At 39.1% G+C, this 19,864-nt stretch overlaps 1 protein-coding gene across 2 annotated transcripts in view; it reads left to right on the top strand.

The window, feature by feature from the left end:
* dhx15 (DEAH (Asp-Glu-Ala-His) box helicase 15) overlaps nt 1-19,864 on the top strand; it is an 89,613-nt gene that overhangs the window by 62,556 nt on the left and 7,193 nt on the right. For both annotated transcript variants that reach the window (XM_048523020.1, XM_048523835.2), the window contains exons 7-11: nt 2,746-2,832; nt 4,152-4,301; nt 5,817-5,925; nt 7,901-8,092; nt 9,351-9,473. In XM_048523020.1, coding sequence (XP_048378977.1) covers nt 2,746-2,832; nt 4,152-4,301; nt 5,817-5,925; nt 7,901-8,092; nt 9,351-9,473 — 661 coding nt within the window. The remainder of the gene's footprint in view (nt 1-2,745; nt 2,833-4,151; nt 4,302-5,816; nt 5,926-7,900; nt 8,093-9,350; nt 9,474-19,864) is intronic.

Below are 19,864 nucleotides of genomic sequence, written 5' to 3'. Positions count from 1 at the left end.
TTTTACAGCCTTTTTACAGTTTACAGGGCTCGTTTAATTTAGCTTTATGTCCAAAAACAATCATTTTGGATTGGCATTAGAAGTGCTGAAGATGCTCAACGGCTTTGCTTCTGATCCTACCATTTTAGCTGTTAGCTTCTTAAATGAAACCCTCTTTTTTTTTTAGAGGTTCAATAGACTTGACATTTCTTACAGTTGCATTCATCCCATTTTCTCCTTTTATAAAGTTGAATTCATAAATCTTAAAATTATATAATAAAAAACAGCTACGAACTAGATATTTGCAGTAGACCCAATGATTTCTCTCACCAGTTCAGTTCTTGTATCCTCTGTTCCCAATGCACTGGAGGTTCTTGTTCATTTAATTATTTTATCAACAGGCTCGTCAATAAAAGCTGCTGTAGGAAAGGATTAGAAAAAATACCTTCTTTGGAAATGAATAATGTCCTCAAATCTGGATTTCTGGATGATGCAATTGACTCAGATGGACAAGTCGATGCTGAGCTGAAACAAATTGACTCTTACTTTCCAACAGAACTTCATTGGGCTGGAACCATGTTACTATTTCTTTAATATCCCTGTAAATTTATTTGTGGGCATATGGTTAGCAGTGACATACTCCCAAACCCTGTGCATGAAGAAAAATGTGATCTGAAGCATGATGAAACTATTGTTCTGGTCCCACTGCTACCATCCTGAGAGACACCTTGGACTTCTAGGAGGAAAAAAATAGCATGTACCGGTGGAAGTCCAGTGGAGAAAAGAAGTAGACATTTTTGTTTTACTTCCCAGCTTAATAGAAAAATTAAGCAGATAAATTGAATCTGTGACAGATTGTATGAATAGAAAACCAATTAGTTGCAAAAACATTAACAATTTCAATAAATATGACATTAAACTTAGTCTCTGATTTAAGAAACATTACGGAGGTGGTGCTGTAAGCCGCTATAAATTAATCCCATTTGCATGATTTGTGCATACAAAATTATAGTTGAATTGGTTCAGTCTGGCTCATTGCTTAAGGTATGGTTTTGTGCACACTTCCTGAGGCTATAGGTTTTGGAGAACAGGTGATCTAACCGCACAGTTGCTACCTTTTCAGAATTTTGTGTTCTAATCATCTTCAGTGATATGTTTGTATACAAGATACATTGGAGATCAGAGAGAATTCCTGTTTTTGCAAATCAGAATACAACACATTGGCAGTCAAGATCATCTGTGAAACTATTGGAAAATTTTTGAAAGACCTACTTGTGCCATACTGCAGAAAATCTGAGTGAGACAGCGCCTGTTTAAATCAGATTAAAGATTCCTATGTTTTAAATCAGGGATAATATTTTTATCCCTAATTATTGCACTTCAGTTTTCTTTACTGAAGGAATGTGTGAAAAAATTCTGCGTTGATTACTAAAATATCACATGAAGTACGTACATCTGTTCTTTTCCAAGGAAAGTGCACATTGAGAGGTTTGTACTGACCCTCCGAAGAGCATCCCAGGAACACGCCCCCACCCCGTAACCTTGCTTTTACCATGGCTGACCCACCTACCGTGCACATCCCTGAACACTACAGAGCAGTTTAGCATGACCAGTGTACCTAACTGGCACATCGTTGCCATGTGGGCGGAAACTGGAGTGCCCGATGGAAACCCACACAGTTGTGCAGAGACAGTCATAGCCCTGTAGAGTGGAAATACCCTTGATCCAAACTAAATTAGCCCCACCTGCCTGCGCTTGGCCCATATCCCTCCAAACATTTCTTATTTACTGATCTAAATGTCTTTTAAAAACTCATAACTGTACCCATACCCATCACTTCCTCTGGAAGTTCATTCTCTGCTCTCTCTCTCTGCCCCCCCACCCCACCACCACCACCACACCACCCACATTTCTTAAAAAAAAAAGTCCCTCATGTCTTCTTGAAATCTTTTTTCTCTCTACCTTTAAAAATATGCCCTGTAGTGCTGAAGTCCCTTACCCTAGGGAAAAGGCACCTGCCAATCACCGTATCTGTACCCCTCGTGATTTTATAAATCTCTATAAGGTCACCACTAAACCACCTCCACTCCAATGGAAAATGTTCAAGCTTCCATTCCCAACAATGTCCTGGTAAATCTCTTCTAAGCCCTCTCCAGCTTAATAGTAACCCACCTATGACAGGATGACCAGAACTGTCATAGTAGTCCCCAAGAGACCTCCCCAACATCCTGTTGAACCTTAACATAATGCCCCAACCCCATACTCGAGTCACCAAAGGTGGGATTTGAACCAGGGCCCGTGGCAGTGTGGGGCAGGTGTGCTAACTGCTGAACCACGATGCCACCCACATATATCTATGGAATTTATTACCTTGGCGATTTCAAGTTTTCATGATTCCCAATTTGTTGATTATTCCATCACTGAAATGTGTAAAATTGCTCTGTGTGTGTGTGTGTATGTGTGTGTGTATGTGTGTGTGTATGTGTGTGTGTATATGTGTGTGTGTATGTGTGTGTGTGTGTGTGTGTGTATCTTCATGCTAATTTACTGCTTGAGGCCTCCGTAGGTATCAAATGTGCTTACTTTGCAAATTAAATATGTATTTTGCTGAGGAACATCTATTACAGATCATTCATTTTCTTTTTCAATGGGTTTTGGCCTGTTGACATTTTATTTCTGATACTTTTTAATTGAACAGATGTGAGCAGTTTTGTGTTGTTCAGAAATGTTTGACTTTTCATGATTTATTTGTTTATTTGAGTTTAGGTTGTCGTGTCCACAAATATTGCTGAAACTTCACTCACTATTGATGGTGTTGTCTTTGTGATTGATCCGGGCTTCGCTAAACAGAAGGCAAGTATTTAACTCTGGGAGATTCCATTTTGAATAAATGTGTTCATCCCCTTATCTGCCACTGCTTTGGCTAGAATTTCATGTTGTTCCTGCTAATGAAATCCTGTGTTACTTGGTAATATCATTTGTTAAATAATGAGCATTTCATGAGGCTCATTTTCTTGATTGTTTCATCTGGATCCTTTTTCTTCTCTTATGGAAGCAGACTTTCATGCTTTATGTGAGGGTTCTATTGGTGTTGGCAGCTTTACGTTCCAGATCTCTGTATGAGCCATTGTTTTATTGCTCTAAAATAATAAGGTAGAATTGCCCACAGACAATATCTGACCCAATACGAGCTTGTTTTCACCATGGTTAACAAATCGCATTCCCTGAAGGGTCATTGAATAGTGCATTTTGTAGAGTTATATTTAGATGTAACACTAATGCTTATCATAGGGATTTAAATATAATGTAAATATGGTTCTCAAGCCTAGATTTTCTGGTATATTTTGTTGCAGTATTAGAGTCAGCCCAGGCCAGGTTTACTCTTTATTTTTTGGAGTGGATCGTTAGAATTTTGCTTTTTGTTATGGTCTAACAGTTTTTAAAAATTACCATGACGTTCATCTCCACCTCTGTTGGATACCATTAAAAATAACTACTGAGCAATCGATGATTCATCCCAATTGAACTGTACAGAGCTTATAGTTTAAAATAACAGTTCATTTACCATCTTGATGCTGACTGTATAGTTATCTTTCTCAATTTGTGTACCATAGATGGGAGCAGGAGTAAACCATTCATGTAGCCCTTGAGCCTGTTCTGTATGGGATCGAGGTTGAACCATGACTGACCTCCATATTCCTGCCATTTACAATATTACTTGTACCATTTAATAAGTCTATCTTGATCATTAGAGTTAAAATCCACTTAAAGCTAAATCTTATTCAATGTCTGGATCCTTCTAACCATTTTATTTTTCTTCAGTGGCTTTGCTAGAATGTAAGAAATAAATGGTATATGTGCAATGTTGGAGATGGTGATTTTGCACAAAGAGTAACCAAGTCAAAACTTTGAAAGTTATGCTGGGTGCAGACAGTCCATTGTCAATGAAAATCTTTTTTCACTGTACCACTGAAATTATGAGCCTGGATGTGGATTTTTATAAAATGATCTTGCTCCTCATATTGTCATGGATTTTTAATGTTAAATTTTAAGGAATTAATGCTTTGTCCACGTTTGACTACATGAAAGATGAAAATGTTTCCTTGTCCTTGAACTGATAATTTGGCTAGTATGCATTGCAATTTTTGTTCGCATCTTTTCATGATCAACAGGTGTACAATCCACGTATCAGAGTTGAATCGCTGTTGGTGACTGCTATCAGCAAAGCATCCGCACAGCAAAGAGCTGGTCGTGCTGGTCGTACCAGACCAGGAAAGTGTTTTAGACTCTATACTGAAAAGGCCTATAAAACCGAAATGCAGGCAAGTTTTGTACATTTTACAGTTGGTATCATGTTATGACATGCCATAGATATCGAGAATTTAGAAGATAATAGCCTGGAATTCCCCAGATGGGTGGTAGATTTGTTTCTCCATCTCAACAGATATTTAAAGTCTTCACCCTTTGGCTTGAAAACATGAGTTTGGATTGATCTGAAACCATACCTGGTGATATGGCAGCATTTGTGGAGAGAGTGAGTGTTAACATTTCGAGCCCATCATGATTTCTTTGGAACTCGTTTTGGAATTAAATGTTAATGCAGTTTCTCTCCACAGATGCTGTCAGAGCCTACTGAATTTTTCCAGCACTTTGCTATTGCATTATCAAACCTACTCGTGTTCTGTTATAACTTCATGTGTGACTCTGCAGCTTTATCTATTGCTTGCAATTTCTGATTATCACCAAAACCAAAAATGTATGTGTGTGGATATATAGTATGAGTAGTATCAAGTGGAGCTGCAATTTACATTTTCCCACCCCATCTGAATTTTTTTGTTTCTCAACTGGGTAAGCTGCCAGAGGAATCATCAGACAATGCAACATTGTTGTTGAGGAATTTGTTCAGAACACCCTTGATGCTCTTGTGAAGGCAGATGTCCACAGGAAAGAAATAACGCAAATTGCATAGTAACTGAGTTTTTCCCTTGTTTTGGCTAATCTGCTGCTGAAATCCTGACCCATGGCTTTGTTACTTCTAGACTTTGCTGGTGTTTAGTGTGTTATTGCCTTCCCCATTTTTACCCTTAGTTTGGATGATTTCAACTTTACAATGTCACCAGCATCTGCACTTTTACCATGTCCTGTCCCCGCCATCATGCTTGTGCTTATTAGCCCCCGTTGACTGCCATTTAATCAGTATCTTTATATTCAAAATTCTTGTTTCTCCTTTTCAAGCACCTTCCCGTCTCTAATCTCTTGCAGCCTTCTGAAATAACTATGGTCTTCCAGTGATAGCAGGAACTGCGCATGCTGGAGAAACTGAGACAACAAGGTGCAGAGCTGGGTGAACACAGCAGGCTAAGCAGCATCAGAGGCGCAGGAACGCAGACGTTTCAGGCCTAGACCTAGGCCCGAAACATCAACCTTCCTGCTCCTCTGATGCTGCTTGGCCTGCTGTGTTCATCCAGCTCTGCCCCTTGTTGTCTCATGGTCTTGCCGTTCTGGCCTCTTGAGAATTCCTGAATTTAATTTCTCCACCCTTAGTGACCCTGACTTTAGCTTTGAATTCCCATCCTAAGCCACTCCACGGCTTCACCCTCCGTTTAAGATGCTCCTTAAAACCTATGCCTTTAAACAAACTCCTAAATCATTTATACTAATATCTTTGCCATATGGCTTGGTTTCAGGTTAGTATGTTTTCATTATGTTATGAAATACTCCTGTGCAGTGTCTTCTTCTTGCAATTACTCAGCAATTTTAATGTAAGTTCTTTTCGTTCGCATGCTGGGGCTTGTTAACCTTTGTCAACATCTTTGAGTTTTTTTTTAAATTGACAGGACAATACTTACCCTGAGATTTTGAGGTCCAACCTGGGTTCTGTAGTTCTTCAACTGAAGAAACTTGGCATTGATGACCTGGTGCATTTTGACTTCATGGATCCACCAGGTAAATAGCTGGTCAAATGTCTAATGCCTTTCCTACTTGTGTTTTCAGAAGCTTTTATAGCGGATTTATTCACTACCGAATTTCTTTTTACATCTATTATACAAATTTCAGAGGTACCTAGTTTAGTTTTATCTCGTTTGTCTTAGCTGTAAGCTTACTGTTACATCTACATAATATCATTGGACTTTGGTTTATGTTGGTTTTGTTTCAAGGCCACAGCTTAAATTTCACACTTCGGAATTTAAGTTCACTATTTCACAGCTAACATTCTGGAAATTGTTAAAATATTACTGATGAATTATTTGTGATCCTTCCCTATTGAGAAGTTTTTCAAAGCTAAGAAATTACTATCATAAGGCAGGACCTTGAGCTTCTGAATTTTCTTTTCATTCATGGGATGTGTGTGCTGCAGGCTAGGCCAGCATTTATTGCCGCAATCCCCAGTTCTCCGAGAGAAAATGATACTGAACTGCTGTCTTGAACTGCTGCAGTCCATTTGAGAGTACATCTATACCAATGCTGTTGGACATGGAGTGCCAAGATTATGGACCAGTGATGCTAAAGGATCAGTGACATACTTCCAAGTGGGTGATTGAAAGCGGAACTTGGGGGTGGTGGTATTCCTGTGTTTGTTGTCCTTCAAAATGGTGGTGATTGAGAGTTGTAAGGTGCCATCTGAGGAGCCCTCGTGAATTTGTGCAGCCCACCTTGTAGATGGTACAAATTGCTGCTACTAAGTGTCGAACGTAGAAGGATCAAGTATTTGTGGATGTGGGATGCCTGCCAAGAAGGCTGCTTTGTCCTGGATGCTGTCAAGATTCTTATGTTGTTGGAGCTGCTCTTTAAGAAATAGGAAAGTAATCCATCACATTACTGTATCTGTGGAGCCGGGAGGTCAGTCGCTCATTTCAGGATTTCTAGACTCTAGACTGCTATGGTAACCATTATTTATATGACTAGTCCAGTTCAGTTCCTGGTCAAAGGTAATAGTGGACAGGATGGTCATAGTGGGGGGTTCAGTGATAGTAATGCTATTGAATATACAGGTACTGCTGAGTTGACAGGGTCAAAAAGATTTCTTTGTTAATGCAGTGGGATTTTTGTTTTTACATCAATCTGAGCCAGCATTTGAGATCATGTTTTAATGTTGCATGTGAAAATTAGTAACTTGACAGTAAAATATTCACAGCGTGTAGTAGAGAAGTATCAGCCTAATTAATGTGCCGCATTCCTAAAGTGAGGTAGAGCCTGATATTTTGACTTGAATTACAAGTACTGCCTTCGAGCCCAGTGGACACTAAAGGTTAATAACTACACCAGCAGGAATACTGAGAAAAGGCAATGGAAGACTAGAGAAGAGTGTTCACTGAAAATTGGCAGATCAGTTTCTTCTGTTAGTTTGACAGAACCTGAAAATAACTAATGTGACCAGTCATATTTCCCAACCCTGAAGTGATAATAGCATATTGTGATTGCAGATCAAAATGTTCCCAAATATCTGAGGCATGATTGTGTTTGGTGCAAGTGAATCCAGTGGCTAGACCAGAAAGCGTCAGTGATTGATATTATATATCAAATTTGTTGGCAATGAATATTCCTGGTGAAGTGTCAACTCCCTCATCATTTTATGAACCACCCACCCTCCACAATTTAATTCTTCATGTGATTATTTGTTCTTAAGTTTTTTTTAAAACAAAAAAATCAGGCTACAGGAGACAGTGCTGAAAGGATATAGTTTTCTTCAGATCCATGAAATTATACTTTGACTTGTCAGGAGTGCTTTTGAACTTATATAAGCACAAGTCAGTGGTCTAATTTGGATGTCAAGATGCCCAAATTGAATTCAGGAGAGAGAGAAGACCACCTTGAGAAGATGTATATCTAAATATTTATACATACTGGGACACAAATAGTAAATTGAGATTTTTATGTATCAAAGATTGTAATGTCGAATGATTTATCTTTTACTTTTCAGCTCCAGAGACACTGATGAGAGCTTTGGAGCTTTTGAATTATCTTGCTGCACTGAATGATGATGGAGACCTGACGGAACTTGGGTCCATGATGGCAGAATTCCCTTTAGATCCACAGTTGGCCAAGATGGTTATTGCCAGCTGTGAACACAACTGTTCAAATGAGATTCTCTCCATTACGGCAATGTTGTCAGGTAATAAGCGGGGATGCAATTGTCAAAACATGACTTGGAGTTAGACAAAGTAGATTTCTGCACAGGATTTGTTAGATTTAATATGTTTTTTATGAATGCCTAGCAAAAGCAATACAATAATTTGTATAATCAATGGAAATTATTGATGTTTTGAAAGTTTGAACTAGCGAATATAGAAGTCAAGCAATTAATTCTGATTACAATTTTTCAGGTTTGATGCTTACTTTCAGGTATTTTTTAACCATTTTTTAAAACATTCTATTTGCCCATAATCCTGTTCTGTTCAATTATGTTTGGCAAAGGAGGAAGTAGCTTAGTGAAAGAGGTGTTGATGAATATTGGGACTGCTCAGCAAAATTAGGTTTAACATTGTGTATAAGAAACTAATTTTTTTCCCAGTGTTAGAATTTTAATAAGAGAAAATAATTTTACAAATCTACTGCCCAAGGCTCTAGACAGACAAAATATTTGAAAGTTAATAATTGGCTAAGAGGCATATTTGAAATCCTTAAATTATTTCTACAATTGAACGTCAAAAAAAGTAATATGGCTTGGTAATTTATGGTTATTTTTGGTATGTCCCTTTGATAGAGATGAGCAGGACTAATGCTCATTGTGACATAACATTGGTCACTTGCTTACTAAGGTAACTTATGGTTTTGTATTTCATTAATAATATTGATTCAATCCTGTATCATTCTTATACAAAACCATTAATGGCCTGATGACGCTTTTGTAAGTAATGTTTAGCAAGACAACAGACTCGCACTCTGTGTCAGTTAAGTAGATTAAATCAGATTCAGAGCAGCTGGGCAGGGCAGAATTTCACCCTTGCTTCCTTTTGTTCTTCTTGGGTTTTTAACCTATTTGCAAGGGTGAGATTCAAGTCATCTGTTGAACACTTAAAATACTAAACATTTTATGGTTACGTATTTCGGTAGGTTAGGAAAATGCTTGCAGAAGGCATTCAGTTAATATATTTATAATAGTTCTGTATTGCCCTATGCACCGCCTTTTTCACTAAAATTTGGTAATTGTGTAGCTTCTGAAACACTCTTGTCTTGCAGATGTGAGTAGGTGTTGATGTTTGGTACCAAGCCAAGGTAGTAGACAGTCCAAGATGCAGTTGGTGACCATGTCCCATCATGCCCTGCCCAATGCTCTCTGAACTGACCTAGCTAGGCCTTGTTCCTGTGTCTGTGAATGAGTGACTCATCCATATGGGCGTCTGTGTTGGGCCCATACCAACATTGTTTAGTCCCACAGTGTTTTGTTCGCCCAACGGAAGCTAAGAAAGCAGCGGACGAAGCCAAGATGCGGTTTGCACATATAGATGGAGATCACCTGACCCTGCTCAATGTGTACCATGCTTTCAAGCAGAGTAAGTAAATTGTACTCTCCATTTATCAAGTGCAGATCTTCAAATGAGGTTTTTCTGTAATTTGTGTATCTTTTGTAACAAAAAATTGCTCTGAAATATTAAACTTCATACGCATCTGAGAATTCTTCAACAAGGAATTGGTGCGCAGCTGCCCGTGTGCACACTTTATTATTTAAAGTGAACTTCATTTGAAGATGACTGCATTCATAAAAAGAAATGTTTACACAATGTGATATGAATATGATATCCATTGTCACCTGAGTAAATTCTGTTCTTTGAGACTTGCTCGTAAATACATTCTGTGACTTTTAATCATGTTTAAATTAAAATATCAGTAAATCTTGTTTATATTGGATTCATCTTTAAACTGTGTGGGGTGGTGGGAGAGGTAAATAGGCCATTGAGAGGAAGCTGTTTCCCATTTGCGGCTATACTTCAGATATGTATTTAAGTTGTCTTTTCAGTACCAACTTTTTCAATTCTCATTAAATTGTTAGAAAGTAGCTGTGTAGCTGTACTACTTGCAGATTGATTTGTAATTGGAATAATGTTTGAGACTAAAATCAGGAAATTCATAATGTTGTGAATGGGGAGTGTTTTCTATGCAGATGCAACAAATTTGAAACTAATAGCATGATTTTTAGGCTCTAACTAGGCAGAACACAAACACGGTTTGACCTCTTCCTGATTGGAACTTTGACAAGAGGTCTGCACAAACCTGGAATTAGGGTTGGACCATCCTGCATGGAGAAGCACCCAGAGTGTGACAGTTAGAAAATCATAAATGCCCTTGCATTACCCAGTTTTCAAGGCATTGTAAGGATCAAGAAGCTGGACATTGTACAAATGCAGTGCAATTCCCAGGGGATCTTTCTGTGACCGACTTTGTGTGGGCATGCACATCCTCGGAGTGCCCCTTAATGTGGTGACTCAAATCAAAATAATTTTTGGTTGAACAACAACCTGCGTGCTTGTACTGCATATTTAAAGTAACTTTCATTTCAAGACATGTTTTATCAACATATCACAAAACTAAACAATAAACCAGAAGAGGAGGAGATACAGTGAAGAGCAGTCAAACAAGGGCGATCAGGTCTCCCAAATGGAGGGAAAGGTGGACTGTACTAGTGAGGAAAGCTCAGTGTGGTCTGTCAGATAAATAGTCCAACAGCACAGTGATAGCAGGAAGTTTGAAAGAAGAGTTGTGGCAAGAGAGAACTGGAAAATGTTGGTGCAGATTTGGAAGTTAAATTTGAATGATGTTACCATGAAACTGTGCAGATGAGCAAACGGGGGTTGTGTTAAAGCCGTATCTTTGGCAGGTGGAAGGGATGAGTGTTGAGATGATGTGGTAGTTATGCTCACTTGGATACCGAGTTGGGGACTAAAAGTATGGCTAGAGACACCATGACAATGACTAAATAGGTGGGAAGTGAAGAAAGAATCAGAATTTGAAAAAGTGTTTCACTCAAATTGCTTAATCTGATTTGTGGATGACTTGAATTTTTTTTGTTTGAATCAAAACAGTTCATTATTAATTCAGAGAGATAGCTATTCTTCCATGTGCTATTTGTTATTAGCCTAATGAAATGATCGGTTAGAAGTTTACCCCTTTTTTCCTCTGAAATTCCTAAATATTGTTTTGATTCTAATTTCATCTCAGGATTTGGAGAAATTGTTTTATGTTGGTTTTGCAGTGTGCAGTTTCGTTGTTCAGACTGTCACAAGTGCTTGGCAATGCAAAATTGCATTTTGATTTTTGCAGTCCCCGTGATTTCAGAAACTATGCTGAATCTTGGGGTTGTATGGACCATTAGATGGACCAGCATCTGCAAAAATGAATTTATGCACGTACAAATATTTGCTTTAAGTTGATCTGTCTGCTGGACATTTCCAGCACTTTTGTTTTTATTGCATTAGCATGTTGTTCTGTCCATTTTTGTTGGGTCTGATTGCTGGTATGAATTTTAAATTGATTGCTGCATTCATTTTATTGTGACTTGAGCGACTAGATGTTTTAATTATAGAACACCAATATTGCATTGGGAGATATTGTGACTAAACAGAAACTTTTTTTTGGAAACAAAGCATTTGAATGGCAGATTGGCCTGATGGCAGCACATTCTGAGTCAGAAGGTTAATCAAGTTCCACTCCAGGGACTTGTGGCAATAATCGCTGCAGTAGTGAAGAACAGAGTATTGCATTGCCATAAGTTTCCTCCTCTGAATGAGGCATTTAACTAGGCACGCCTGAGTAAAAGGGAGAGGTTTAAAAGATTCCGCATCACTAAGAAGAAAAGCAATGCTGTGTGCCCTGATCAACATTGAATGCTTAAAACAAATGCATATATTTTTATGGTGTTCAGCATTGAGCCATTCAGATACACTGTCCCTTCCAAAGCCGGAATGTCATGAGGACAATCCATGCTCTGGATAAAAGTATCAATTTAGCTTGTTGCTTTGCTATGTTATAGAGACAGTGCACTTTTTCTAAACATTGCTGTATCCGGTGGGAAAGATGCAGCGGCACTGGTTGCTGAAGAGCTTGTGTTCCCTTCAGCAACATTTGTCCGTTAGTTAACATCGCCAAGAACCGAATACCTGATCAATTATCTTTTATGGTTTGTTGGGGCTTTGTGGTACTCGGGTCGATTGCTACGTTTGTCTACAATCTATGGTTTAAATCATTTTACTCGCTCATAAGTGGATGGAAAGAACAATAGTCTGCAATAACCAGTTAGTACATCGTCTGTTCTGCTGTTCTGTCAAAGATAAATCCATGACTGACCTGTGTCCTGACACTCACTCATCTTTGACCCCACACACTAATACATTGATTTTTTTTTGTTTGCTATCTAAATCTTGATTTTAAATTTAACTCCTCCCACATCAAATGCTGTTTGTGGAGGAGAGTTCCAAAACTGTTTCTGTACTCTGTGAAAGTGCTTCCTGCTTTTGCTTCTGAAAGGTCAGGCTCTAATTTTTAGCCTATGGAGCGAGTCTATCACCTCAGCCAATCTACTGTTTAACCCTATTATTTTCCTTCAGTTGTTGAAACTTGCATCAAATCTCTAACTCTCTTCTAAATTTCAAGAAATAAAGCTAAAGTTAGCCTGATTTCCCATAGTAATTTAAACCTTGCCATCCAGTTGTCATTCCAATGCGTTTACAGTGGACTCCCTCTGAGCAAAACTATAGTCTCCTTTAAAAGTGGTGTCCAGAACTGAAGGTAGTTTGCACAGATGTGATATAACCATGACTTTGTATCATTATAGCATAACTTTTAACCTTTTGTTTGAGACTAAATTGTAATGATTCAAAAATCACACTTGCTGCACTTTTACCAGGGCAATTAAGGATGGGGCAATAAATGCTGTCTCACAGCAATACCCACATACCATGAACTGATACGAAGGGAAACTCCTCTAGATGTGAAGGTCAAATTCTATCTGCAGCTTCAGTTATTTTCTGTATTCTGCCCGTGGCATCTTCAATGAGCTGTCTCTTTGCACCCCCAAATTGCTTTTGAGCTCCATTAGAAGTATTTTTTTCACTATTTAGAAACTATTCACTTCTATTTTTTTAAGATTCAAATGTGATCTCTGTTGGCTGTTTAAATCCATTTTTCACACTTTGTCATTCACGTAACCTCTTCATATCCCAGTGTAATTTTTTATTTCTTTCTGCACTACTTACAATGTCACATTTTTATGTCATTTTCAAAATTGTGAAAGTGATTCTATACGCGATGACCTTAATAAATATGGTGAACGTTTGAGGCCCCAGAACAGAATTCTGTTGCACGGTCCACACATGCAATTTTCTAAAATAAGTGGCCCTGCATCATCTTTGTTTCAACAAAATCCAGTATGTACTCCTGACCCCATTTCATAAGTTGTATTGCAATTTTAATTTTTGATTTGATATATATTATTGTGATCACTTTAACTTTGTTAAGTAATAAGTGAAATTTTCATCAGTAAAATGATCATCCTCTCATGTCAAGCACCTTAGTTAAATGCTTCAATTGGCTGTATATTAGCAAGTGCCATAAGCTGTGACTCAGCCCTGATCATTTTACATTCCAAAAAACTGATTAATTGCTGTTAAGACAAAATTATCCAAACTGCTGATGGTCTTCGCTAATGACTGCCTGGATTGAATGTATTTTAGACTGTGATGAAGCACAAGCTAATGTGCTAATGTATCATTAGTAGTGCAGTGCATAATTATTTTACCCCAAAGTTCTCAATATTCTTTGGACCTTATTTTCTATTTCACAATGTCCACCAAGCACAAGAGTCGAGGCTAGATTGATGGGTCCCAGACAAACCACGTGCTGAGCATGTAACACATTCGAATATTGTGGGTGGATGGTGGCGCTCAGAGTGTCCAGCTCGATTCCCAGGGCCTGTGCCGTTCTGCTAGTTCACTGCTGTACGAGGTGACTGGTGAAGCGCCAATGTAACCAGAGTTAAGTTTTATGGACAAATCTTTAGCCTCTAGAAAGGTCATATTAGATGTTAGCAGAAAGTTGCCCACTTGATGACCCCCTAGCATTTTTGTGCTTTTGACTTCATTACTTGTCCATGGTATTGATACTTGGCACTAAAACTGGTTGCCATTCCATGAAAAATATGAAAATGGAAGATCACAAGATAATCTCACCCAATCATAAAGTGCAGATTTTGAATTTGTATTCAGCTCCTCCATGTGCTACCTTCATACAATAAACACCACCTTTGCAACTGCCAGGTAAGACATTACCTGCATCAAAAATAAACCCTATATTTAAAAAGAGAGCCTTGAAATAGTTTAGAAGAATTCACACTAATTCCAGAAGGTTACCATAAAGGAAAGTGTTGCGTTACTTTTTTTTTGGCAATATTGGTTTTTAAAAAAAAAAACGAGTGAACTTGCAAACCAAAGAATCCAACAGCACCTAGTCCATTGCATATGCAGTGTCATCCTATGGTACCCTTCCAGTTTAGGCTCCTGACCTATTTTATTGGAATAATGGAGACCTTTCCTTTAATTTGGGAAAAGATCAATGGTAACAGTATTTCTTCTATTTTCTTACTGGCTATACAGGGATCCAAAGCCCCATGCACGGCAGTCACTTGAGCTTGCTGATGGCTGTGCTCGGAACATGGAAAGGCTTGCACGTAGCTTAGAGTGTTGAGCGGTAGATACCTTAATTAAACATATTACCTTTGTTCGAGTGAAGCAGAAACAAGCCATCTCTAAGCAGTTTAGAATTGCTTGTTGCCAAAAAGCCTAAATACCTATCAACGGAGGTTACAATAAAATAATGTGTTGTATGGTAGTGTTTTATCAAGTTGGTTATTTCTGTTTCATGATGTCCTGTACATTCTGGGGCATTCAACATGCCATCTGTTAGTTAGACTTTAGTTCCTTTCAGCATTACTTTGTTTGCTTGTATTTCATGGCCCATTAGTGCTTGAATTGTTCAGGGATTCTCTGTTCTGTTTAGCACAGTGTTTGAAAGTTGCACTGTCCGACCTCTGTGGGTTCCTCATTGGGGCCTTTTCAGCTTCTTCCAGTTTATTTTACATTTGGCTGCAGCATATATACATGGGTAGAACAAAGCAAGCAACACAAGTATTGCATGATCACTTCAAATTAAGGTGAGACACGTCTAGAAGTTATGGTATACTTGAGTAGTGAAATCAAGAGCTATGGGGAAAAGACTGGAAAGTGGATGTAAGAAACGTCAAATTAGTCTATTGAATGACTGAGCAGGCTCAAGGAGCTGACTGGCCTAATGCTGTTCCTATTTCTTATCTTTGTGTTGTCTTATGTTCAGTGTGTGTATCTCATGCTTATCTTCCCTGGTAATGTGAGAAAAGATTTTGAAAAGGTGTTGGCTGAAATATTTTGAGACTGTTTAAGGAACAGTTGTTGCGAGTGATGAGTAAATATGTCCCTCTGAGACAGGCAAGAAGGGGTAAGATAAAGGAACCTTGGATGACGAGAGCAGTGGAGCTTCTTGTGAAAAGGAAGAAGGTAGCTTACATAAGGTGGAGGAAGCTAGGGTCAAGTTCAGCGAGAGAGGATTACACGCAGGCAAGGAAGGAGCTCAAAAATGGTCTGAGGAGAGCCAGGAGGGGGCACGAGAAAGGCTTGGCAGAACGAATTAGGGAAAACACAAAGGCATTTTACACTTGTGTGAGGAATAAGAGAATGGTCAAAGAAAGAGTAGGGCCGATCAGGGATAGCATAGGGAACTTGTGTGTGGAGTCTGAGGAGGTAGGGGAAGCCCTAAATGAGTTTTTTGCTTCTGTCTTTACGAAAGAAACAAACTTTGTAGTGAATGAAACCTTTGAAGAGCAGGTGTGCATGCTGAAATGAATAGAGATAGAGAAAGTTGATGTGTTGAAAATTTTGTCGAACATTAAGATCGACAAGTTGCCAGGCCTGGACCAGATTTGTCCTCGGCTGCTTTGGGAAGCGAGAAGTGCAATTGCTTCGCCACTTGCGAGGATCTTTGCATTCTCGCTCTCCACTGGAGTCGTACCTGAGGACTGGAGAGAGGCAAATGTAATTCCTCTCTTCAAGAAAGGAAATAGGGAAATCCCCGACAATTACAGACCAGTAAGTCTCACGCCTGTCGTCTGCAAGGTGTTAGAAAGGATTCTGAGGGATAGGATTTATGACCATCTGGAAGAGCATGGCTTGATCAAATGCAGTCAACACGGCTTTGTGAGGGGCAGGCCATGCCTCACAAACCTTATCGAGTTCTTTGAGGATGTGACTAGAAAAGTTGATGAGGGTCGAGCTGTGGATGTGGTGTATATGGACTTCAGTAAGGCATTTGATAAGGTTCCCCATGGTAGGCTCATTCAGAAGGTCAGGAGGAATGGGATACAGGGGAACTTAGCTGTCTGGATACAGATTTGGCTGGCCAACAGAAGACAACGAGTGGTAGCAGAAGGAAAATATTCTGCCTGGAAGTCAGTGGTGAGTGGTGTTCCACAGGGCTCTGTCCTCGGGCCTCTACTGTTTGTAATTTTTATTAATGACTTGGATGAGGGGATTGAAGGATGGGTCAGCAAGTTTGCAGACGACACAAAGGTTGGAGGTGTCGTTGACTGTATAGAGGGCTGTTGTAGGCTGCAGCGGGACATTGACAGGATGCAGAGATGGGCTGAGAGGTGGCAGATGGAGTTCAACCTGGATAAATGCGAGGTGATGCATTTTGGAAGGTCGAATTTGAAAGCTGAGTACAGGGTTAAGGATAGGATTCTTGGCAGTGTGGAGGAACAGAGGGATCTTGGTGTGCAGATACATAGATCCCTGAAAATGGCCACCCAAGTGGACAGGGTTGTTAAGAAAGCATATGGTGTTTTGGCTTTCATTAACAGGGGGATTGAGTTTAAGAGTCGTGAGATCTTGTTGCAGCTGTATAAAACTTTGGTTAGACCGCACTTGGAATACTGTGTCCAGTTCTGGTCGCCCTATTATAGGAAAGATGTGGATGCTTTGGAGAGGGTTCAGAGGAGGTTTACCAGGATGCTGCCTGGACTGGAGGGCTTATCTTATGAAGAGAGGTTGACTGAGCTCGGACTTTTTTCATTGGAGAAAAGGAGGAGGAAAGGGGACCTAATTGAGGTGTACAAGATAATGAGAGGCTTAGATAGAGTTGATAGCCAGAGACTATTTCCCAGGGCAGAAATGGCTAGCACAAGGGGTCATAGTTTTAAGCTGGTTGGAGGAAAGTATAGAGGGGATGTCAGAGGCGGGTTCTTTACACAGAGAGTTGTGAGAGCATGGAATGCGTTGCCAACAGCAGTTGTGGAAGCAAGGTCATTGGGGACATTTAAGAGACTGCTGGACATGCATATGGTCACAGAAATTTGAGGGTGCATACATGAGGATCAATGGTTGGCACAACATCGTGGGCTGAATGGCGTGTTCTGTGCTGTACTGTTCTATGTTCTGTGTTTTTAGTGCATTCTTTGAGTTTGCTGACAGGTTTGTGAGGAGGATGCACGGAGGCCTCAGGACTATCTAGACAAGTTGTGTGCGCTGCAGTAACACTGCAGATGCAGTATAATGAGATTATACATTTTAATGTTTTAAGAAATTGCAGGCAGTATTATTTTGTGATATATTGGAAAATGTGGGCGTGTTAGGGTATCTGGTATCATTGTACACCAGTCAATGAATGTAAACAGGTAGGTGTGGCAAGCAATTAAGAAAGCAGATGATTTATTGGCCTTCGTTGCAAAAGAATTTGAGTTCAGAAGTAGGGATGTTTTACAGCAGTTGCATAGGATTTTCGTGACACTGCGCTTGGAGTATTATGTACAGTTTTTGTTTGTCCATCTAAGGGTGGCAGGGCTGTCCAATGAAGAGAGATTGGTTTGACTGAGTTTGTATTCGCTACAGTTTAGAATGAGAGGGGATCTGATGGAAGCATATAAAATTCCAGCAGAGCTGTACAGACTACATGCAAAGATGATGTTTGGGGAGTCTAGAACCAAGGTGTTCATTCTCAGGACATGGGGTAAATCACTTAGGACCAAGATGAGGAAATATTTCTTCACGGAAAGGTGGTCAACTTGTGGAAAGCTGTGGAAGCCAGGTGTATTTGAAAGAGAGATTAATGTTTTAAAATATTAGCAGCATCAATTGTATGGAGAAACGTTGAGAATGTGCCATTGAGAGAGAAGATAAGCTGTGACTATATTGAATGGTGGAGCAGGGCTGAATGGCCTATACCTGCTCCAGATTTGTATTTAGGCTTCCAGAGGTACTTGATAGACCACTACATAAAAGGTAATAACGCAATGTAGGAGTTCATCATAAGAAATTAGAATGTTAGCATATGTGGAATATTGGCTGTCAAAAATATATATACGTAAATGGGGCTTTTTACATCGACAAGATGTGCGGGAGCCGCAGCTTTTTACAATTCACATCTATGACTTGGATGGCAGAGGTGGGGGGTTCAAAGTCATGGTATTTTGACAGGACAAAGTTAGCTAGGAAAATATGTTGTGAAAAAGACATATTGCAGGCAGATATAGGTTGGTTGAGTAAAAAGGTAAAAATCTGATGGGTGAAATGTGGGAAAATGTTAAATTCTGTTTGGCAGAATTTCGCAGTGCACAGGGATTTCGGTCTGGCAGCATCTGTGAAGAAAATAAATCAGAGTTAACGTTTCAGGTCCAGTGACCTTTCCTTAGAATGGTTCTGCTGAGCTTTTGAAGCAACTTTGTTTTTGTTCCTGATTTACAGCATCCATAGTTCTTTCGGTTTTTACAGGGATTTAGGTGTTGTGCATGAGGTAGGAAAAGTTACAGTTTAGATGCAGCAAATAATTAAGGTGGCTAATAAAATGCTAGTGCTTATCAAAGGGAATTACATATAGAAGTAAGGCTATTATGCTACGTCTCAAACTGTTTGCAGCTCTGGTCTGCTTTGATGAATGATACAATCGCATTGGCAGCAATTTAAAGGAAGTTTTAGATTGATTGATTATCTAATGAGGATTGGTTGTACAGACAACTGATTTCCCCTGGAGTTTTGACTTGTTGAAGAAGACAAATCCTCAATGGTGTTGACCAGGTGGATGGGGAAATAATATTTCTTGTTATGAATAAGTCCAGAAGGAAAAGACTCTGTTTATAGTTAGGTGTTTCCCTTTTGGGGCAGATGAGAATTTTTTGAGGGCTGCGCAAATTTGGAATTTTGCTTCAGAGGCAATAGGGTGGGATCATTCAATTTATTTGGGGTGTAAGTAGAAAAGGAAATCCAAAGTTATTGGGATAGATGGGAGTGTGGAATTTAAAACAAATCATTGACCTTACTGAATGGCAGACAGGCTTGAGCAGCCAAAAAGCCTACTTATATTCATCTAAAAATTTCTTTACACCCCAGGTTTCCATTAACAATTTTTTCAATGTTTTCAGTAACTACTGTTGATTCACAGAAAATTTGGCTGCTTTTGGATTTGTAATCATTTCGCTTGATTTGTTCCAATAATTTGTGATTTAACTTTCATTAAAATCCCTGTGGTGCTCTCTTAAGTGCAACAATGAGCTTGTGAACAAAACTGCACCTACTGCTAGTTTGGACGTTGGTGTTTTTTATTCCAATTGGACTATGTAGAATGACTTCCTAAATATGATTTAGGATTTATCACGATCAGTATGATAGAATTGAGCATTACTGCTGCTCTGTTATTGTAACAATTTAGTGAATGGACCCTAAATATTGCTGTTTTTGAAAAAATAAATTGAGCAAAACAAATAATCCACCAAAATGATGATTTAGTGCAAAAAAAATGTAATCATATAATTAGCATTGTGACTTTGAATTCAGAGTATAGTTTAATCCCTTCATTGAATTTGGGAAAGTTTTCC

This window comes from Stegostoma tigrinum, chromosome 1 (assembly GCF_030684315.1).
Source record: "Stegostoma tigrinum isolate sSteTig4 chromosome 1, sSteTig4.hap1, whole genome shotgun sequence".
In the NCBI taxonomy this organism is placed as follows: Eukaryota; Metazoa; Chordata; class Chondrichthyes; order Orectolobiformes; family Stegostomatidae; genus Stegostoma; species Stegostoma tigrinum.
The sequence above is the reverse complement of the archived record's forward strand: the minus strand, read 5'-3'. Positions and strand labels throughout refer to the sequence as shown.